General features: G+C 33.4%; 1 protein-coding gene and 1 long non-coding RNA gene across 3 annotated transcripts in view; both read right to left on the bottom strand.

Annotated features, from left to right (window-relative positions):
- The window catches only part of LOC119644710 (microtubule-associated protein futsch), a 25006-nt gene extending 8836 nt beyond the window's left edge, over positions 1-16170 (bottom strand). The window contains 6 exon segments of the mRNA XM_038044422.1: positions 1-6944; positions 7027-7185; positions 7262-7484; positions 7586-7758; positions 9150-9248; positions 15628-16170. The exon segment at positions 1-6944 is cut by the window's left edge and continues 4 nt beyond it. Of these exon segments, the coding sequence (XP_037900350.1) occupies positions 1-6944; positions 7027-7185; positions 7262-7484; positions 7586-7758; positions 9150-9248; positions 15628-15994 (7965 nt within the window). The 5' untranslated portion in view covers positions 15995-16170.
- A 130-nt stretch (positions 16171-16300) lies between these two features.
- Positions 16301-22670, bottom strand: LOC119644441. 2 transcript variants are annotated; one of them, XR_005248516.1, is made up of 3 exons: positions 22305-22670; positions 17912-18020; positions 16301-16626 (listed from the first exon to the last, which is right to left on the bottom strand). It is a non-coding gene; the product is annotated as an uncharacterized LOC119644441 (long non-coding RNA). The 2 variants fall into 2 exon arrangements; XR_005248517.1 differs by lacking the exon at positions 16301-16626 and adding an exon at positions 17534-17737.
- Between the last annotated feature and the right edge of the window lie 596 nt (positions 22671-23266).

The raw sequence follows: 23266 nt of genomic DNA on the forward strand, positions 1-23266 counted from the left end.
TGACGACTTTTTAGAATCAACAGGTGATTTTTCAGATTCCTTGCTTTCTGCGGTAGATGTTACTGATTCTTGTTTAGTTTTCTCACTATCTGCTTTGTCGTCTTCCTTAGTAATCTCTGCTATAGAAGCAGCGCGTGACGGTTTTTTAGAATCAGCAGGTGATTCTTCAGACTCCTTAATTTTTACAATAGATTCTGGTCGAGTTAGATCGGTGACTTGTTCATCCTCTTTTAAACTTCCTGTTTCGGAAGCAGCGGGTGACAATTTTTCAGATTCGGCAGGTGGTTTCAGGGATTCTTTGCTTTCAGCACTTGGAATTACTGAGTCGGATACAGCTTTATCGCTTACTTTTTCATCTCCTTTAACACTCTCTGCTAGAGAAGGCGTACGTGACGGCTTTTTAGAATCAACAGGTGATTTTTCGGATTCCTTGCTTTCTGCGGTAGATATTACTGATTCTGGTCGAGTTGCCTCAGTTACTTTGTCATCTTCTTTAGTACTCTCTGCTAAGGAAGCAGCGCGTGATGATTTTTTAGAATCAACTGGTGATTTCTCAGATTCCTTGCTTTCTATAGTAGATATTACCGATTCTGGTCGAGTTATATCGCTTACTATTTCATCTTCCTTTATACTTTCCGCTACAGAGGCAGCAGGTGATAATTTTCTAGAGTCGTCTGGTGATTTCTGGGATTCTTTGGTTTCAGCAGTAGATATTACTTGTTCTGGTCGAGTTAGATCGCTCACTTTTTCATCTTTCGTTATACTTTCCGCTGCAGAAACAGGGCGTGATGGTTTTTTGGAATCAACAGGTGATATCTCAGGCTCCTTACCTTTTACAGTTGATTCTGGTCGAGCTTGATCACTTAGCTTGCCATCGTCTTTAACACTCTCTGCTATAGAAGCAGCGCGTGACGATTTTTTAGAATCAGTAAGTGATTTTTCAGATGCCTTGGTTTCTACTGTGGACGTTACTGAATCTGGTCGAGACTGATCGCTAAATTTGTCGTCTTCTTTAACACTGTCTGCTACAGAAGCAGCAGGTGATAATTGTTTAGAGCCTGCAGGTGATTTCTCAGGCTTCTTGGTTTCTACTGTTAAAATTACTGATTCTGGTCTAGTTTGATCACTAATTTTGTCGTCTTCCCTAACTCTCTCTGCTACAGAAGTGGAGAGTGATAATTGTTTCGAGTCTTCAGGTGATTTTTCAGACTCTTTGCTTTCTATAGTAGATATCACCGATTCTGGTCTAGTTAGATCGCTTACTATTTCGTCTTCTTTTATACTTTCCGCTATTGAAGCAGCAGGTGATAATTTGCTGGAGCCGTCAGGTGATTTCTGGGATTCTTTGCTTTCAGCTATAAGATGTTCAGTTATTTCTTCGTCTTCTTTAACGCTCTCCCCCAGAGAAGGCGTACGTGACGGTTTTTTAGAATCAACAGGTGATTTTTCAGATTCCTTGCTTTCTGCGGGAGAGGTTACTGGTTCTGGCCGCGCTGTCTCTATTGCTATATCATCTTCTTTAATACTTTCTGCTACGGAAGCAGCGGGTGACAATTGTTTAGAATCCGCAGGTGATTTCTGGGATTCTTTGCTTTCAGCACTTGGAATTACTGATTCTGATGCAGCTTTGTCAGTTACTTTTTCATCTTCTTTAACACTTTCTGTTAGAGAATGGGTGCGTGATGACTTTTTGGAATCAACAGGTGATTTCTCTGACTTTTTGCTTTCCGCGATATAGGTTACGGATTCTCGTCGAGCTTTCTCAGTCGTTTTGTCATCTTCTTTAACAATGTCTGCTACAGAAGCGGCACGTGATGATTTTTTAGATTCGGCGGGTGATTTGCCAGATTCCTTGCTTTCTACAGTAGATATTACCGATTCTGGTCGAGTTAGATCGCTCACTTTTTCATCTTCTTTTACACTTTCTGCTATAGAAGCAGTAGGTGATAATTTGTCGGGTTCGGCAGGTGATTTCTGTGATTCTTTGCTTTCAATACTAGTGATTACCGATTCTGATATAAGTTTTTCACTCATTGTTTCATCTTCTTTAACACTTTCTGTTGGAGAAGGAGCGCGTGACGGTTTTTTGGAATCAACAGGTGGTTTCTTTGATTCCTTGGCTTCTATGGTAGACGGCACTGATTCTGGCTGAGCTTTCTCAGCTGCTTTGTCATCTTCTACAGTACTCTCTGCGACAGAAGCAGCACGTGATGATTTTTTAGAATCAACAGGTGATTTCTCGGATTCCTTGCTTTCAATAATAGAGATTACTGATTCTGGTCGAGTTAGATCGCTCACTTTTTCATCCTCTTTTAAACTTTCTGCTTCGGAAGCAGCAGGTGACAATTTTTCAGATCCGGCAGGTGATTTCTGCGATGCTTTGGTTTCAGCTATAAGGTGGTCACTAATTTTTTCATCTTCTTTAACGCTCTCTGCTAGAGAAGGCACACGTGACGGCTTTTTAGAATCAACTGGCGATTTTTCAGATTCCTTGCTTTCTGCAGTAGATGTTACTGATTCTGGCCGAGCTGTTTCAGCTGCTATGTCATCTTCTTTAATACTTTCTGCTAGCGAAGCAGCAGGCGACAATTTTTTAGATTCGGCAGGTGATTTCTGTGATTCTTTGCTTTCAGCACTAGGGATTACTGATTCTACTTTAATTTGTTCACTTATTTTTTCATCTTCTTTAACGCTCTCTGCCAAAGAAGCAGCGCGGGACGATTTTTTAGAATCAACAGGTGATTTCTCAGACTTTTTGCTTTCTGCAGTCGACGTAACTGAGTCTGGCCGAGCTTTTTCAGGTGTTTTGTCATCTGCTTTAGTACTTTCTGCTATAGAAGCAGCACGTGACGATTTTTTAGATTCGGCAGGTGATTTCTCTGATTCTTTGCTTTCAGCACTAGAGACTACTGGTTCTAATGTAAGTTGTTCACTTGCTTTTTCATCTTCTTTAACACTCTCTGCTAGAGAAGGAGCGCGTGATAATTTTTTAGAATCAACAGGCGATTTTTCAGTCTCGTTGCTTTCTGCAGTCGACGGTACTGATTCTGGCCGAACTTTCTCAGATGCTTTGTCATCTTCTTTAATACTCTCCGCTATAGAAGCTGCGCGTGATGACTTTTTAGATTCGGCAGGTGATTTTTGTGATTCTTTGCTTTCAGCACTTGGTTCTAGTATATGTTGTTCACTTATTTTTTCGTCCTCTTTAACACTCTCTGCAAGAGAAGGAGCTCGTGAAGATTTTTTAGATTCGGCGGGTGATTTCTCAGACTCTTTGCTTTCTATAGTAGATATCACACTTTCTGGTCGAGTTTGATCACTTATTTTTGCATCTTCTTTATCGCTTTCTATTGTTGATACAACAGGTGACGATTTTTTAGAATCTGCAAGCGATTTCTCAGATTCTTTACTTTCTATTGCAGATACTACTGACTCTGGCGCGATATCTTCTTCTACTTCAGAGACTGCAGGCGAAGATTTTTTAGACTTCGTAGGTGATTTTTCAGACTCCTTACTTTCGAAAGTAGATATTACTGATTCTGGTTGAGTTTGACCAATTACTTTGTCATCTTTTTTATCGATATCGGGTAAAGAATCGGCTGGTTGTTTGTGATCAATTTTTTCCTCTCTTCCAGTTTTTGGTCTTTTTGTTTCCTCGTCTAATGTGTCTGCGGTTTCTTCTTTGCTTTCTGGAATCAAAGGAGAGGGTGTCTTCATTGTGGGTATGCCTTTTTCTTTCTCAGCCTCCGCGGCTTCTTCAATTGTAGCCAAACTTTCTAATGAGATGGTCTCATCACGATCTTTTGATTTCAATAAAAGGATGGGAGCTTTTTCTTTTTGGTCTTCAAGAACATGGATAACTTCTAGCTCTTTTTTACTTTCTTCTTTCATGGAAATACTTTTCGATATTTGCTTCGAAATGTCTTTTTGAGTTTTTATCGCTGCAGTGGCTTCTTCCTCGTCGATGTCATGAGCAGATTTTTCGTCAATTAACTTCAACTTAGATTCTAATTTTTCATCTGAACTTTCTTTTGCAGCGTCTTCCTTTTCTTCTTTTTCAGTACTCTTCATTAGAACGGTTAATTTTTCTTCTGTTTCTTTTTCCTCTTTATATAATTCTTCTTTTTGAGAAATTACCCTGTGAGTATCCGAAGTCTCTTTTTCATAAACGCCCAGGTCAGCTTCTTCATGCATAGGTAGATCAGCTACCTCATCAGGTGTTTTAACAACATCGCGCATAAGATTTTGTTGGACTTCAAATGACATTTTTATGGGAAGTACGCGTTCGGCTGTAGCTAACCCAATTACTACTTTGTCAGTGTATTTTTGTACGGGTACGTCTTTTGGTTCCATGTCTGACACTTTTTGTACAGCTGATGTGTCAGCAACTTCAATTTCTTTAGTTTCCTCTTTTACGTACTTTTCTTCTGTAATAAGATCTTCTTTAATTTCGTCCAAAGGAATACGTTCGTCTTCAGGCAGAGTGGGTGCGGTTGTAGCCCCAGATTCAATAGTCGCGGAAAACTTCTCTTCTGGAAGACTTTCTTGTAAATTTGCCGGAACTACCTCTACTGGTAAGCCAACTTGCTCATCTTTTGTGTCGGAAGTTTTCTTTCCACTGCTTACTTTGTCTTCTGCAGTAATGGATGATATATCTTCTTCAGCTTTTCCAATTGTTTCATCCGCCTTAGATTTCATAACATCTCTTCCTGGTGCTGTAATTTCTTGCAAGCCTTCAATGATTTCGTTTTTATTAGAAGAGCTTAACTCAATTTCCTTCTTTTCAGCAACGGGGATGGAAGTAATGTCTTCTGATTTTTCGCAAATTTTTTCTGGTGAAATTCTAGCATCAATGCGAGACTTGTGCTCCTCCGCTTCAGCTTCCGCCTTTGCAATAGCAGCTTCGATTTCCTCCTCTGCACTCTTTTTACGTTTCTTTTCTGATTCTTGGGAGTCTCTTTGATGTTTTTGAATCTCTTCCTCCTTCGTAATGCTGCTCTCTGGATCGATCATGGAATCTTCTGTATATTGTTCTACTTCTTCTTTTTCAATAATAAGGTACTCATCTTCTTCCTCGGGCTCGGTAGTGCTATCTTGTTTAGGCATTTCCCGAATTTCCGCCTTTATTTGCTGTTGGCGTTTCATTTCATCTCGACTGAAAACAGCTTCAATTTCCCTTACAACTTCTTGCTCCTCTTTAAGATCATCTAATTCTCGTTGTTTTTCTGGGTCTAATTCTTGCGATGTAGATAATTCCTGTAATTTTTTTGAAATGGCTGCTTCATCAGCTGAAGGAGTAGAAACGAGGCTAGAATCTGTGGTTCCACCTTTGTCCAGCCGGGTCTTCTTTAGTTCAGATTTTGGTTTAACCGACTTAACGGGGCTTCCAGGGGCTCGTTTAGAAGGAGAAACCCCACGTGGACGTCTTGATATTGGTTTACGATTCTCTTGACTTCTTGTTTTTTCTAATGTGGTTACGGTTTTCGTAGTAGTGCGTCGAGTACTTACTGATGCTATTTGGCGAATAGCTTGTTGTTTAGATTCTAAAACTTTACGATTGTTAGCTTCCTTAGCACTTTTAGCGGGAGTGCTACTAGGACTGGCTCTTGCGGCTCGAGTAATAACTTTAGCTTTCACTTCCCGTTGTGATAATTTGATATCTTGCTTTCGTGGCGTGGCGGTAGGCGAACTTTTCTTTTCTACTGAAACATCCTTTTTGGCAGTTTTACGTTCCATAGATTTGGGTGGTTTAGTGTCAATACGTGATCGGACCAATGGTTTTACTTCAGCTCGTGGTTTTTCGCTCTTGATTCTTGCCATTTTCGCAGATTTAATAGGATCTGCACTACTGTCAACGCCCTCTTTATCCGCCAATAACTGCTGTGGTTGAGGTTTCACAATAACTACTTCGATCTTTTTCTCACTAATGTCCTTAATATTGTCATCAGTAGTAGCACTATCAACTTTATCTTCAATTTTTCTGTCTTCAGCAGTCGGTTCAGGTAAGGTTTCGTCTCCTGTTTCTACAGCTTGCTCATCAGTATCCATAGAATCTTCTTTTTTTTTTAATAGAGCAGGCTTTTCTTCTTCAGAGTCAATTTTTTCAATTTGAATTTCTTCTTGAACTGGAGATGTAGCTTCTCTCATTTTGTTATCTTGCTGAATAGCTACAGGTGTGGCTGCAGTTGGTAAAAATCTACTGGGTTTGGGAGGGGTTACAGTGGGTTCCATAGCCGACTTCAGTGTTTTACGGGTTGCGACAATTGTTTGGAGTGCTGGTGCAATTGATTTGGCAGTGCAAGTTGAATATTTCATGAATTCTAAATGTTTTAACTTTTCCAAGCCTTCCTGTATTTTGAAATCAGGTGTACTTCCAGGAAAAAGAATACGCGTTATAGTGTCTTCGGGATCAGCAGGCTGCCAGACAAGTAGAGCACATATGGAAACCAAATTTTGAAGAGGAAAACTGAATTCGCGATTATCACGAGCAGTAAATAAACGTTGATCTCCGGAATTCCACTTTTGAAGAAACTCTTTAACTTCTCGCGAGTCACGAGACGGGCTAATGACGTACATATCCAAGGTCCCATGACCAACTTTGTGATATAGATTTATAGGCTCTTGATTGCGATAACAGTTTTGAGGTCTTAAATCTAATGCTTTTAAATTTGTAATTAAATTATGACCGCGTTCAAAGAGATCAACCAAGAGTGGATTTCGGTCTTTGTCACCATCGGGGCTAGGAAGTCCGCCTTTACGATCCGGAATGTTTGAGAAAAAATGTCCAATTTGTGGATAAACATGAGCATTCCGTTTGCGTTCTAAGACCGAACTTAGACCTTGAACATTGCTGTTGTTTAATCGTGTTAACATAACTGCATCCAAACGATCAAGATGACGCACGAAGTCCCAAAAACAAGCTTTTCTGTTAAAACCACCATCAACTAAAGTTGGCGTATGAAGACAAGAACGCGAAACTCATATGAATAACGTGGTTCAAAAATATATTTCAAACAGTTTATTTACCAAGCATGTTAAAGCCGTTAATACCGAAAAGTGCGGCATCGCCTTGACCACCTGGAAAAACGTATAATGTGGGATGCGTAAAGCGAATATTACCTACAACCTCTGATGTTTCCATCAGTTCCCGTAAAGCTGTAGGCATCAGCATTGGAGCGAGATAATCTAAGATGAAATATGTATATGTACATAAAATATTCTATACAATGTGTACAAATAGCCAATGATGAAAGCAACTTACCTATGAAAGCGTTAATGCTTTCATTTCCTGTATCTAAAACGTCAATAGGATTTATACGTATTTTACAAAAGCGGGTAAAGTTTTTCTCAGGTAAAGTATGCCAGAGACCTGCATCGGCACAGTGTATGTTCATCGTAATTGTGTCTGTATAAGCACGTACGACCCTCTGAACTTCATGCTCTTGAAAGGCTTCCGAAAAATCGGCAACCGAGAAGGTTCCATCCTAATGTATATATATATATATATATATATATATAAATGTATATAAAATAACTCATATTCGCGAAGGCTTAGTCAAAATGCAAAAACCAACTGTGTTAATACCTGTAAAATCCAAGAACCATTGCCTGAGAATGTGTAACCAGCATGAATAATGTGGCGGTGACGCGTAAAACTGCTGAGCATATTACGCATGCATTGTATCAAAGTGTTGTATTGAGGGTGTATTAATACTTCAGTTACCAAGTTTTCACTAGCATATTGAATGAGTCGTTCCCCTTGAATTTATAAACAAAATTAATAATAATATTTTCATATATAATTTTTTTATTTCCGTAACCGGACGATGTAAGTGTAACGATTGTTGGTTTCACTATGATTCGCAACCTTGCTGTAAGTCGTGCTGTCTTCGACAATTTCGTATTACAGTTCATAACACTTGTCATGATAGTCGTTTAAATGATCGTGTTGATGCATATATTTATTATTGTCTTGAATGTTGTTTTATGTCGTGTCATGAATCATAACATACGCCTCTATTATTAGGTGTTTCATTCATCGTCTAGAACTGTAGATTAGATATTCTATATATTTGATCATTAGACCATGTCCGTGGGACAGTTGCCTTGCATTGCTTATTTCTTTTTGAAATTTTGCAAGTTAGAAAAATTGATATCAAATAGCCTACATATGCCGGTGCCAATGTGCCTAATTAAATAATTGGAACAATCTAAGAAAAAGTGAAAATTCGAAAACATCCTCTTCCATCAATAATATTATATAAGGGGCCGCAACATTTAAATACACGAAAAGATTTTGCTCAGACCGAATATATTAATTTTGCTCTTATCCCTTGGCTTGGGGATTTAAAAAAGAAGAACCAACATCCAATCTTGCTCTCTCTCGCCATCCAAGTCAAAAACCTTTAATTAGGTAAGTCAAGAAAGAAAAATAAGAAATGATGAAATTGTTACCAACAAGGTGCGAGTCTTGAATACACAACATAGACGCCTCTGACAAAGTTTGATTGTGCACGAGTAAATGTAAATGTGTTAAAAGCAGTTTTTATTCACGATCCGTTAGACGGTCTTAGGTAATTTTCGTTTAAAATCTCTTATCGTATTGGCGAAATGTTCACTTCAGGCTGTTAAACTATGTATAAATTTCAACATAAAACATAAGACCTAGATACGAACAACTAACATGATCCACCATTAAATACCCTACGCCATTTCGTTTAATGCAGCTAGTTGGATAACGATTTTCCATAGAAAGGTGTTACATGGGAAGTAGTCGAAAAAGTGTTCCGATCTAAAATCATATCCGCTAATTTTTGGTCCTTGGGTTTAAACGTGTCATACATCCATACATGCCATACATCATCCTCTAACTTGTGTACAAGAAAACAAGACAGAGGTCAGGCTGTTTTGTCTTATTAATATGTTGTTGTAATAGCATAATAAAAACACAAATTAAATAAAGGAATGAAAATTGCGTCTCTATTTAGTTCGAGAAGTGCTTTTTTTTTTTATCGCATTTCAGTGAAAATTTTCTTGTTAAATAGGGCTTTAGGAGAACGTTTATAACCCCCCTCATTTGAAAAAGTTTTTTGCCGTTTTTTATTTGTATTTTCATTTATTTTTCATACAATATATTAGTAAGAACTTACCATTACGTGCTTCCTCTCCTTCAGGAGCATGTTGTGTAATTGTATTAAGTTCCTCTTCCAAGTCGACATGACAATCTGTTACGTCCCACGAGAGGAATCCTGCATAAAAATAAATATTGATTTTTATTGGTACTAGGAATGAAATGCACGACGCACAATTGATTGATTGACATTGAAAGACATTGCATGTGTTACAATAATAACATCAATTATTATGAAAGCATCATTTCAAATCGCATCCGTCCAAATGTTTCACTTACATTAGGCGATGTACGTATATGCAAACATATCTGAAAGGTCTGAAGAATGCGCTACAATTTCCGACCACAACCAGACGATAGACTAGAGTAAAACAAGTTTATCTGATGTAGAAAGTGGAAAGCGTATCATAAATCCCATGCGTGAAACTATTCTTGATCAAATCAATATCTAACCAATAATCATGTCCGTTCGTCGTTTTGGTGTTTTCGACTAAATTCGACTTGTCAGATTTAAAACTAAATATTTCTACGTTGAAAGTGTAAAATAAATTGAAAAAAAACAAAAGTTCACTTATTAATATAACATTCGTTATGAACTTACTGATCAGATACACCGCGAGACGAACGCAATTTATCAACTTTTATAAAAAGTTTAGAAAGAACATAATATGTGCTTTTGGAATACTTGAAGAGCAACACCACTTTTCTTCTACCATATGTGAATAGACAGCAAACCCACTGGAAGTGTATAGTTTTTTTTATAGTTTCTTTTTTGTTTTGCCAATGCATACAACAGGTTAATGCGATGTACGCCTCTCTTCGATTATCGAGTGGTAAGTAACAAAGTGAAGTCATTCAGCGCCGGCGTATTTGCACAAATTTTCATTATATCAATATGGGGCACATGTGAATTCATATGAATTGTCTTAGAGTAAGTGGGGAAAGGGCAAGCAGAGAGTATTGGGAAATGATAGTTAACTAATCTACGTATGGGGACGGAAGGCAATATGAAAAGACTTTTCACATATGTTCAAGTTTAATTTATTCATGCAAAAATCTGGATAAATTTGTTTTTTTTTTTTTTTTTTTTTTTTTTTTTTTTTTGTTCACTTGAAAGTTATTAGAAAGCTCTTATACCGAGTCTTATTAGTAATTGTATATCAAGTTTACAAATGAGATGAATTCGCAACACGTATGTACAAACTTAATACTCCCTTACCGATACCTATATGGGATATAAAAGTTGTTCCGATTGACGAATGGACGAATGGCCACACAAGAGAATATTTTATAATCATAATGTATGGATTTGAGACGATAGGCGGTAGGTAAAGCTGAAAAGATTAGATTCTTTTTGAAGGCCATAGTAAGTACACATTGAACAATAGCTCTAAGGTGCATGCATATATGCAAAAAGAAGGCAAAAAAAATTAAAAGTTTCTCAATAACTGTTTGAAACAATTCGTATACCTATCCATAGATTGCACACAGTTCCGTGGTGTTCGAAATCGGGATGAATTTTCTTAGGAACCTTATGTATTTATTTCTAGGATACGAACGCATAAAACCTACGACAATTAAATTATTACGCATATATTTACGTATGTCTGAACTATTTCTGAACCTTAATTTTGATCCTATCGTAAATTGCTTGACACAATTCATTTTTGTAATAAATGAATTTAAGATGAAATATTGGTTATAACAAAAGAATGTAGGTTACGAGAAATAATGAAAAATTTCTTGTGGTAAATTATCTTAGATTAAAAGCAAAAAAAAAAAAAACAAAACTTAACAATACATTAATTGATACTTGCAAATGTGCTTAAATACTTTGCACGAACAAATATACTAAAATGATGTATGATTGTGGCCGTAGAGATAATGTATGTTCTCAAACACAATAGACACTCACTAAAACCTAATTTATGTATATATATATATATATATATATATATATTATCATTATGCATAGAAAAATGTAGAAAATATAAGACAGTTAATAAGCTTGAAACGACAAGAAGACAAAAGTTTTTTTCATTTATAAAAGTATATTATATACACACTCACATATATTGATGTTAAAAATAATGAAAGAAACGTAAAAAAAGCACGTATATATGTATAGACAGACATATACATGTACACGTACATATGCATAATATCCTGCATTGTAAAAATTATTAGAAGTAATTTTTCAACAATGAAACTAAACTTGTAAGCCTCGCAGAGAATGCACGGACCTAAGCGATAGTCACGTTCTCTCTATAAACAAAGAATTTATTTATTTATTTTCTTTTTTTTTTTATGCGGAATCCTTTTTCAATATATTTCTAAATTGTTTGCTCAAATGCATAAATCCTTCAATAGTCGAGCTGTGTTTTAGATAAGTCCATAGATACAGGCTTATGATAAAATACTTTTTCATATCATTTTTGTTTTCCATTTATCACATCGTATTTATTGTATTCAATATAAGTAAATCTGAGTATGTTTGCGTTTCAATTAAATCGCAATAACTTTTGATATGTAAGTAATTATGTGATTGCGATCGATTTAATATATTATTTATATTGTTCGTTAGTCTTTTTGTTCTTGTACATGCATATATGTTTGCTATTTGTTTACTCCCTTTTTGTAATTTCATATTCGATATATATTTCTATGTTTATTGCACGTATGTGAAAGAAGATACTTTGAAAAAGTTTTTTACTCCACATAAGTACATTTAGTTTGACTTGAGTGATAGACCCATCCCATCTCGATTAGAAAATGATTCAAAGTCTTGTCTATCCCTCTCTTATTCGTCTTATTTTCTTGTGTTCAAGATGTCACATGTCAGAATTTTCGAGCTATATTGATGAAATTTAATACACCACGCCTTTGAAAATGGAAAATGGTTCGGATCACTTCCTATATGAATAACTATGGGGTATTTAATAGTAGGCCGTAGCCGGCTATAATGTTTTTTACTGTTTGAAATGAATCATAAATTTACCAAATTAAATAAATCGACAAAGTATATATATCGACGACCTTATCAATTCATTCATTTCGAAAACTATCATCTTCTTGTTATCTTGACATTATCATCTTCATTTTGTAGTTTTTCGTGTTTTGAAGATCTGGATTCCCTTAATGCATATACTTGGTCGCCTATTTCCTAAACTAAAGGAATAATAAATGATTTTTAATGAAAGCAATGCATCTAATCAAAGGCAACCGACAAGCAAGCAGGTATGTCATTTAATTACATCGATGGGACTGTTGGAGGTAGCCTTATATATATATATATATATTTTTTTTTTTTTATTTTCGCCTTTTTAATAAATTGCATACTTTTTAAAATTGCGACGTTATACCGCCGTATATTGTGACATGAGCGGAACTTGATGGAAAATTGAAAACCGCTTAATAACAAGATTTGTATCCGAATCCAAGAAGGTGTTTTTTGCTTTTTTTATCTTCCATGCTATCCAAGATAGTTTCCACTTAATCGCATGATTTTTGTTATACGTAATTTATTCATCTCTAATTCACGTATAGTATATGCTTATGTTGGTTCGCTCTTCACTTCATAATTGCAATAAGCGGAAAATTAAATTTTTAAATTTTTCAATCGTTATTCATTGGAATTAAAAGCTTTTCCTATAATAAATAATACTTCACTTGAAGTGAACGGACAAAATTAAGTGTACATCCGCGTACACACAATGAATTGCATATGTATGGATCTATCTATGCATGCATGCATGTATGTATGTATGTATGTATGTAAGTGTCACTAAAAATATATATTATGCGATATGTCTTTCCACAAACTCACGTCGTGAATGAATGAATGGTTTGTTCTAAAAGAAAAGAAATCTTATTAACGGCTTATAAACAAATAATCCAATTTACCGTTATTCGCTTACTACTTTGATCAATTATCGTTCACTTTAACGAATTGCCCAAATATATAGGTCTACATCTACGTCGGCCACATGCATGTATATGCATATAGGTGGACATATCGAATAGTGCATAGAGAAATACACATGATTGATTGTCTGATGTTTGCGATTACCCTTTAAACGGTTAGTTGGTGCAAAGCAAAGCAAAACGATAGAACCCCTTGCATAGACGGTGTTTATAGTCTACATACAATAATTAGAAAAGTGCTACAACGAATATGTTGAATTAATATTTCATTGTGTGAGTAGCCTCTACTAACATCAATTATTATCATTATTGTTATCATTACTTCTTTCTTTTATTCAAGCCAAGAATATTTTATAACAAACAAGTCAAATTGAAATATAAGTTTTTTTTTTTTTCTGTTACTACGGTTTATGTCTTTAAAAATAAATCAATTACTGTATGGTAGTGCAAGCAATTACTTCAAACTGTATTCTACTGTATTTAAAGCATGGCATCCACGGTAAAGATAAGTTAGCAACGGTTGGTATGGAATGGTAATTAACTACTGGCTGGCATGCGCTTGAAGCGAATAAAATCATCAAAACTCTTCTTCTTTTTTACTTTTTTTCGAACGAGAAAAGGATGTAAGTGAGTTTGCGCGATCAGGAAATTAAGAATTACGTTGATGCGTGAGTTTCAGTAGTAAAGAAACTCTTTGTTTGTTTTTTTTTGTTTTTCCTTTCTCTCCTCTATTTTCGAAGTTTCAATATAAATGGAATAGTGGAATCTATTTTACTAATTCTAGCAATTGTTCACATTATTTGCACAAATATGATCAGCGGCATGAGCGCTCAACTGTTTGATCGATACGAAATGCAACGCTGAGACTCATGTTCACTTCAAAAAGAGAAAAAAAAAAAAACAAAATTAAAAATAAAAATAAAAAAGAAAACACAATGAATCAATAAACGAATAGAGCAAATGCACGAAACTCACGTTGAGAAATACATATATTTCAAAAAAAAAAAACAAAAAAAAACAAAAAAAATTTCTTTTATTGAATTGAAAATGCACATGCACACATATACATTTATGGTGTTTGAAGTTGGTCATCCTTTTCTTTTGCGGCGACTAATTTAAGTGAAAGTTGCACTAAACATATATAGATCAGAACGGATCAGAGTGGATCACAATCAAACAATATCGTGCACGTTATTTGCAAATGCATAAAGCATTCAGTTTGAATTTATTAATAAAAAGAAGGAAATCAAAACTAAAAAAAATTCAATAAGTCTTCAATGAGCCTTAAATAGGAAACAGAATACATACTTATATATGTACATATGTATGTATATCAGAAAAAAGAAGAGAAATGAACAAACATATTTTTATATATTTTTTGTGAAGCGTACACGTGTCTGTTTATGTCTATATTTAATTTATATGCGCCATAAAATGATATAAAAGAACTCAGTTCTTAGCTAAATATAAAGATATTTCCAGTTTAAAAGAAGGCGAACTGACGACTGTCTCTAAGAGATGCACTGCTTCGTTTTAATATTAAAATGGGTTGATTTGCCGGCAATGGTATATAGATCGCAAACAGTAAAAAAATTGTTCTTTGGCTTTTGTGTTTTTTCTTTTTTGCTTTTTTTTTTTTTTTTTTTTGCTTGCTTATTTCTCTATTAAATTAATGGAAAAGTTTAAAAAAAACAATCTGTGTGTGCATTAAGTCGTTAGCTAGTCACACGAAAATGCATAAACTGACAGCGAGATTTACTCACTTACACATGTAAGAATTGCATGTTTGATAGGCACAGAGCCCGAGTCTGTGGCTTGTTTTATTACAAGGCACGCGACGTTAATTATTCAACCATTCACCATTCTAGTGGAAGTAATCATTTAGGCGTTAAAATCATACGTTTTTTTTTATGATTTTCATACACTAAAGACTTGTTTTGCGTTATCGACGATCACTATACGCGATTTCCTATACATGTCTGGTATGAAATTTCTCTTTTTTCCCGAGATACCATACCCACGCCCATACCTCTAACTATTATTATGTTCGCATATTATATACGTATGTAGTATGTATATATATATATATATATATATATATGAAATAATTCATTTTCAGCAATACATACGAAATACTTTCTAGTTCAATTTTGAAAGGAGGGAAATACTTCATTCCCAATAAAATCAAATGCAAATTTTAATGCGTAACCATTATAATTTTTGTTACCAATTTAGTCGGAGAAATAAATTCTAGCACTAACACTAGTATCCATGGCTATTGGTTTTCTTGAAAAATCTAGCGCGCTTGAAATTTCGGCCCAATTGTTTTGTTAGTCGGCCACTTAGGCGGAATAATGCATAATTAAAAATGTTTTTATTCTTTTTTTCAAGAACTTAAAAATGCGTAATTAATTAACAATTCCAAGTTCTTTAAAAAAAGGCAAAAAAAAAAAAAAAAAAAAAAAAATGTTTTAAAGGGCTTGCAATGAGTAACCTTCGCCTTTTCTGATTTTTTTCTTTTTTCAAAATCATTTATGAAAATTTAATTAATTATTGGAATTTATTTCAATTACCTTTCAACAAATGCTGCAAAATATTGTCTTTGTGTTCTTCCGAATGAGGCTCGCCCAAAATGATCAACAAATAACAACCGGTTAAAGGACTGGGCGGTCCGACCATAGTGCCCACGAAACTTGCTGGTCCGCCCCCATCCCCATCGGATCCGGCAATCTCTAAAGGAGGACGACCGTCAGCTTCCGACTGTGGTATTGAGGCCACGCCATCGGTACCAGTGTCATCGAGCACGCCCTCAGAGAGTGCTGAAGTGCCTTCTGCTGCGCTTGGTTCCACTTGCGCTGCGCCGCGGCCATTCAAAAATTGTCTCTCTTCCGTAATTTCGGGCATGCTAGCGGGTTCAGCTTTAGTAGTAAAACCGTTCATTTTTACCTGTTCTTCCATCACAGCTTTAGTTGTTTTAAATTTGAATTTTTCTTGTAAATTCTTTTTATCAAATCGTTAAACTTAATCAGGAACCTTTCGATGAAATGCAAAATATTCCAAAAAACAAAACGAAATAAAAAACAGGAAAAATAATGTTCTCACAATTCCGTTGTTGTTGTTGTTGTTGTTGTTGTTGCTTTAAAAATTCTAATATTCTTATGTTTTTATAATTTTTTTTTCTGTTTTTTGCGTTTATTTTCTTATTGATTTATTTAATTATTAATTTTTGTTTCGTTTTTTTTTTTTTTTTTTCTTTTTTTTTGGAAAATTCTTATTTAATCGTAGAAGATTTGCGCTTTCAATTACATTCGAGATATAATTCAAACCAAATCAGTCTTTGTTACGAATACTTTAAAATTTGTACATGTACTAAACGAAAAACGGTTTTTTCTCCCTCTTTTTTTCTTTGTATTTTTAGTCTCTCTTGTAAGGAAAGCCGACCAGAATATAATTTGGAATATTTATTTATTTTATATGGATCTCAACGTTACGATACGATCTTCGGCAAATTACGTGGTAGACTAAAGTGTTTGTTTTCAAATTTTAACTTGAAAAGTTTATTCACTCAGCCGCTGAAAGAAACGTACACTTCTTTATTTTAAGTTCTTGTTGTTATTGTTGTTATTATTATTATTATATATTGTTTGTATTGTTCTTGTTGCTGTTGGTAAGATGTACTTGTAGTGGTAGTAGTAGTAGAATTAGTACCAGTAGCAGTAGTAGCAGTAGTGGTAGTAGTGGTAGTACTAGTAGTAGTAGTAGTAGTAGTAGTAGTAGTAGTAGTGGTAGTAGTAGTAGTAGTAGTAGTGATTACAGCATGCGTTAAATATGGCAAAGCACAAACACACAGGTACAAACTTGCAGGTCTCTTTTCGTTTATGCGCTTGTATTAGTTAGAGTCGATTTGCAATTTGTGGTCGGTCGTACACGCAAACAAACAAACAAACACACGAACAGACACATGAACACGTACACATATACACGCTGAGGCGCAGACAAAATGAAACGCAGAAGATCTCAAATCATCTAATGCTCTAATATTGATAATTGTTCTCGTGTTTGTTTGTTAACTAACTAACTGTTTGTTTGAATATATTTTCCTTTTTTGCTTTTGTTTTTCCTTTTTGTGTTTTGTCTGTTTTTTTTTCCTTTTTTTTCTTTTTTTTATAAATTCAACAGCAAACAGATAACGTAAAATTGGTTAATTTTTCTTTGTAGAAAGAATATGTGATTACTTTTACAATAATAATAATAATAATAATAATAATAATAATAATAATAATAACGATGATGATAAAAATGCAAATTTCTTTGCTGTTGTTGCTGTTGCTGCTCTTGCTGGCTGTTGTTGAAGGATTTTTAGTAATTTGTGGGTAGTACGCTTGTTCCAATATATATATACATATTTATATATATATGTCCAATATATATATATTTTTGTTTTCTTATATATATATATATATATATATATATATATATATATATTGTATGTATATATATACTATATTTTCAATTGTTTTTATTTTTATATTTTTTTTGTTTTTCTTGCCTTTCTTATAGTCGACTTATTAAGATGGCGTGATTTTCTTTCAATATTATAATCAAAAGTTTTTTTGTTTTTTTTTCTTTTTTAAGCTTTTCCTCGAAAATAATCTACTTCGATATAATTTCGGAGAAAATCTACTATATGTATATATATATATGAATATATATATTCATATTCATATTCATATATATATTCATATTCATATTCATATATATATATGAATATATATATATATATATATATATATATATGTAGTTCTTAGAATTTGTAGTTTTAAAATCCTGGTTTTCGGTATTTAATTTGCAACATACATATAATAATTAGTTTTATTGGAATTTTTTGACTGCTTGCTATGTATTCTTGGATGCGGTTTTTTTCTTGGTTATTTATTTATTTATTTATTTTTTTTTGTTGTTATATCTGGAAGAAAAGAGAGACAGAAATTATTTAAATAAATATATATAATGTATATATATAAAATGACGGGACTTGGGGAAAATAAAAACAAATTAAATATAAACATATATATATATACATATATGTATATATATATTATCCGTTAAGGAGCGGCTGCAGTTAGGAGTCCATCACGATTTCTATGATTTTTGTGGTAAAAAAAAGATTAAAAGAAAACTTCAATTGTAAATTTGCAAATGTTTCCTATTCGCTCTAAATATTCATGTCTACTGAAATGGTAATATTGCTTGAATACATGTGATTACTATTTGAAGCTATACACATGAACATGGCTTTATGCTCAAATAATAATGATACTGACAAAGGCAGGAAGCAGCTTTGCACTGTTCATGAAGTTTTTCTTTTTTCTGCTTTTCTGTTTCATTTTCCCTATGAAAGAAGAAGAGGCACACTCTCTGACTGATAAACTATTTTTAGTTGGACGCAATCCAAATAATAATCATGGCATTTGAAGTTGTCATGCAGACACATATCAAGTCATAGAGTCGCTAAAAACTCCATCATATAGGCTAATTTTACACACCTTTCACCCTAAAGAAAATGCACAACCGAGTCGTATAACGCGCAGAAAAAACATGACAGACTATAAATATATTAAAAAATGAGTCATACATGCAGCAATTGCGATTGCAATCATTTGGAATCGTCGTTTGCACTGATATTATTAGCGTAGAACAATTTCCAAATCTTACTTTCCTTGCAAATGCATGTATTTTATATATATATATATTTAAGGGAATTTTGTGCGAAGACATAAAAACGAAAAACCATTTCAATGACATACGTTTGCAGGCTTTATGCTTCGAAGAAAAACAAATAGTACTGTCTGCATATTATATCTTAAAAAAATAAAAAATAAAAAAAAAAAAAATGGAAAAATAAAGAATTATTTACCTTTACATTGAATCACTTACTCACTCACTCACTCACTCACTCACTCACTCACTCACTCACTCACACACACACTACGCATTCGATACTTCATTCCAAATGGAAATCGAAATTTAATTTCTTATATATAAAATTTTATATAAATTTATGTTTATGTTATTTCATACGTCTGAGCCATCATATACTCTCCAAATCGTATTTGATATCATATGTGATAGCCTTCTTTAGTTGACGAATTAAAGAGTTTACAAATTAGCCACGCCCCGTTCGTTTCGTTCTGTTCGTCATGCAATCTTGGCACGTGTTAGAAGCTTAACTAAAAACATTAAAGATATATATGCATAATTGAATTCAGTAGACGAAGCTTAGTCAAAAAGTACACGCGAAATTGTCTCATTAAAGAGGAAAAGAAAAATTAATTCTGTCCTGTTTACAAGTCGTATAACCGATTACCGATCCGAAATTTGACACAATGTTTATCGCAGCCATGTGACTAATTCCCATCTACCTACCCATGTACCTACGGTCTTAAATGCAACTTCGTGACAAGTCGAACAAAAAAAAAAATAAATAAATAAATAAATAATAAAAATAAATCAAACACGACTCGGTTTTAGTTTAACAAGATCCCCCGGAAAAGTTATATAGCTTTCTTGTGTTTTTCTTTTTGTTTCTTCGAAATCTCTTTTTCAAACATTATCGGTATGACTATATAGATAGATTTCAAATTGAAAGCAAGATTTTTAACGATTTAAAGGGAAAAATTGAAAACCGCACCCGTCTGTGCCGAACGCAAAAGACTGAATGAGGAGTTTTGTCTTTGCCTTTTAAATGAAAACGTTTTTTACTGTTTTTTTTTTTTTTTTTTTCATTTTTTGAAAGCGAGTTCAACCGAAATGATATCTTGTCTTGTGAGGCAAACGAGTAAATGGTAACTTAAGCCGGATAGGTATGAATGCACCACCACCACCACCACCACCACCACTATTACCATCGCCACTGCCACTGCGAATTCCGAATGTAATAAAAACGCTAAAGGAGCTGCTAAAAGGTATCGTTTAATATCGTGTTTCTTGGCTGGTGGTAGAAAAAAAAAAAAACCGAAGGAAGTCACCCTAACATGTTAGAAAGTGCCGTTAAGTCAAAAATTTGTAAAGTTTTTTTTATTTATTTTTTTTATCTTTCTATTTGTGTTTTTCTTTTTTCTTACATACGAGTATATTTTACATGTCTGCATGTGTTCGTGTAAGCGCGTGCTTGTACGTGTTTTATATTTGGTGAGTTTTTGGTTTCTTAGTAAAAAAGAAGTTTAAATACTTATTGATATTTTGGATGATACGCCGCTTGTATATTTTCTGGTTGCAACCGTTTTGAAAGCTCGACAAAGACTGAATGGTTTCTTGTTGAAACTCTCGGTGTATACTCTGTGCTTATTAAGAAGAAGGACTGCAGTAAGTTATCCTTTATAGCAAAACATTAACCATCGTTTATTAATCATGGGGAGGCTTTTCAATCGTAGAATTGGAAAATTCCAATTGTCGATTGGAATTTGTTCCGAATCTTGCACGAGTGCTATTGGCTCTAAGCCAATTTTCTTTGCGTTATGTGCCAAGCACACAACCAATAACTGTTACCGAAGCTTTTAAACAATCATCCAATTGGAGCCGTAGCTGTCTGTGTTTTCATCTGCAATGCATTCCTTCCAATGAGGACTTGTTATAAAAAAATTTAAAAAAAAATAAAAAAAATTCCTTGCATTTTTTTTTTTTTTTTTTTTTTTTTTTTTTTTTTTTTGCTTTAACACTAAAAGGAATTCAAAGGCAGAAACTTAAAGTTCAGTTTGTGTCAATATTTTTAAAGTCAACGTCACACGCACATATATGCCTATATATATATTGACTATACGTAAAAGAAGAAAATTAACTGAAAAGCAAAATATTGTCGTTTGATTATTTTTTTTTTTTTTAACAAATATGATTACACGCTTATAGGAGTTGTGTGGCAATGTTGAGATAATAACGGTTTTAAAGCACAAAAAGACGCAATTTCCAATCCGTGGAAATCAGTAAATTTCCAAACTTTACTGCAGTAGTATGCGAATAAAATGTACGTTATCTATGTATGTGTGTCTGTCTGTATGTCTGTCTGTCTTTCTGTCTGTCTGTCTGTCCTATCTATCTATCGTTCTATCTGTCTATGCGCTAGATGAAAGGCAAGCGCGAAACTTTATGAATTAAATAAGTGTAGTAAGTCATTCAATTTATGTGCATATTATTCTTATTTATGAATTAAGATCAAATATTCGTGTGTGTGTGACACGTGCTTATTTGATTTCAAAATTTATTACTAATGTTTTTAGAAATTTTTTTTTTATTATTTTTTTTTCGTTCTCTGCATCTGCCTGCCGGCAGCCACTTTATCTTGGTATATGCATATTCGGTATTCCTCTTACAGTTTTAAAAGCTTAACTAACATGCACTTAATCTCTTTTATAAGAAAAGCCGGCTTTTCTCAATTCTCTGCAAGCTTTTGACAATATCGTTGCTGAGCTAAGTGAATTGAATCAGTAATCCAATCCGTTTTTCCGACAGCAGAACTTATGCACCAACATTATGTCGTTAGGCAATAAGTAGTGAGACAACCCCTGAACCCCCGAATAAGGTTGCGAGTCGTGTTTAGAAAGCCAAGAACATATGATTTTTGCATTCGGTTGGTATAAATTGAAATATCGATTTATACTCTCTATGTCCCTTACACAATAATAAGATAAACTTTTTTTAATATGTACTGCGTGCTATTGTCCGTATACGTGTATGCATGTGTTGATTGCATATAAAAATGTGAAATACAGCTGTTCTTCTTAACAGAGAGAGGGACTCGTTAAAAAGAACAAAAAGTGAACAAACGTATATAATGCGTATCTATTTTTTTTTTTTTTTTGGCCACCACCTCAACTCAAGTCAAGTAATCAACGAAATTTAATCAGATGTTTTCTTAGGCAAACAGAAGCGAGGGGAGGATAGTCGCTTGGATAGTTGGTTGGTTGGTTGGTTGGTTGGTTGGTTGGTTGGTTAGTTGGCTGGTGGCTTGGTTAGTTGGTTTAATTCGCATTGGGTTAGGAGTATAAACGAGTGCGAATGAATAAACAAGGGTTTAAGAAAGATGCAAAAAGTGTAATATAGAAAAGAAAAAAAAGAAGGTTAGGAAAATTAGACGAAGAAGAAAATTTTCCTTTTTTGGTTTTTTCTTTTTTTTTTTTTTGTTAATATCTGTTTTCTGATTGGAAAAATTAATAAATAACAAAAAAAAAAAAAAAGAAGAAAAATTCAAGCTTACCTTCGATTTTTTAAGTGGATCCTTAAAACATATAATTTGCTAGAATTTCTGTATATATGTATGTATGTATATATATATATATGTATACATATATTTATTTATAATAATGGATGGACAAGAAAAAGCCTTTGTTTCCTTTTTCAGAGTTCAATCAATGCATACGTTTCTCCTTTGGCCAAATAATTTCGAATAATTGTTTTTTTTTTTTTACTTTATTTATTTATTTAATAATTTTTTTTTTTTTTCTTAATTGATTGCTTCTAAAATTCTTAAGCACTAAACGCAAAAATGGACTAGAGTTTTTTTTTTTATATACGTTTAAAATATATAAGCGGAAATGTTTAATTTTTAATTTTTTCTTGTGTTTTCTTTTTTTGTATATTTTTTTTTTTTTTTTTTTTTTGTTTAAATTTTACTCTTGTTTTTTATATCAGAAGAAAAATTAAAGTTTTGAAATTATTTATTATACGATACGATTGAATTGTTTATGATATAGTTCGATTTAGTTTTATTGTTGAAATAATTGAAATAAATTAAAAAACTGCTGAAACCGAAATAAACTTTAGACGGATATTGATTTTTTCAGTATATTCCTAACGAAGCGATAAAAACATGTATAGTTGAATGTTTTTGCTTTCTTTTTTTTCTGTTGCTTTTTTGTTTTTTTGGTTTTTTTTTTTTTTTGGTTTTTTTTGCTTTTTATTTTATTTTATTTATTTAATTATTTTTTTTTGTTTTTTAACTTATACTCTTATCCGTATCAAGCAAAATGAAATTCTGCATAAGTTTTTTGCAAGTTGAAAGTTATTTTTATTTTAATATTTATAATATTTTTTAACAATTTCTGAAATTTTCTTCAGATTAATGTTGAGATTGTACTGCTTGGACAATGTGGGTCTATAACCGGCTTTATATGATTTTGGGCTGCCTTTTAAGCTTACAGTTTGCTTAATACTAAATTG

Source organism: Glossina fuscipes, unplaced genomic scaffold (assembly GCF_014805625.2).
Source record: "Glossina fuscipes isolate IAEA_lab_2018 unplaced genomic scaffold, Yale_Gfus_2 0, whole genome shotgun sequence".
Taxonomy (NCBI): Eukaryota; Metazoa; Arthropoda; class Insecta; order Diptera; family Glossinidae; genus Glossina; species Glossina fuscipes.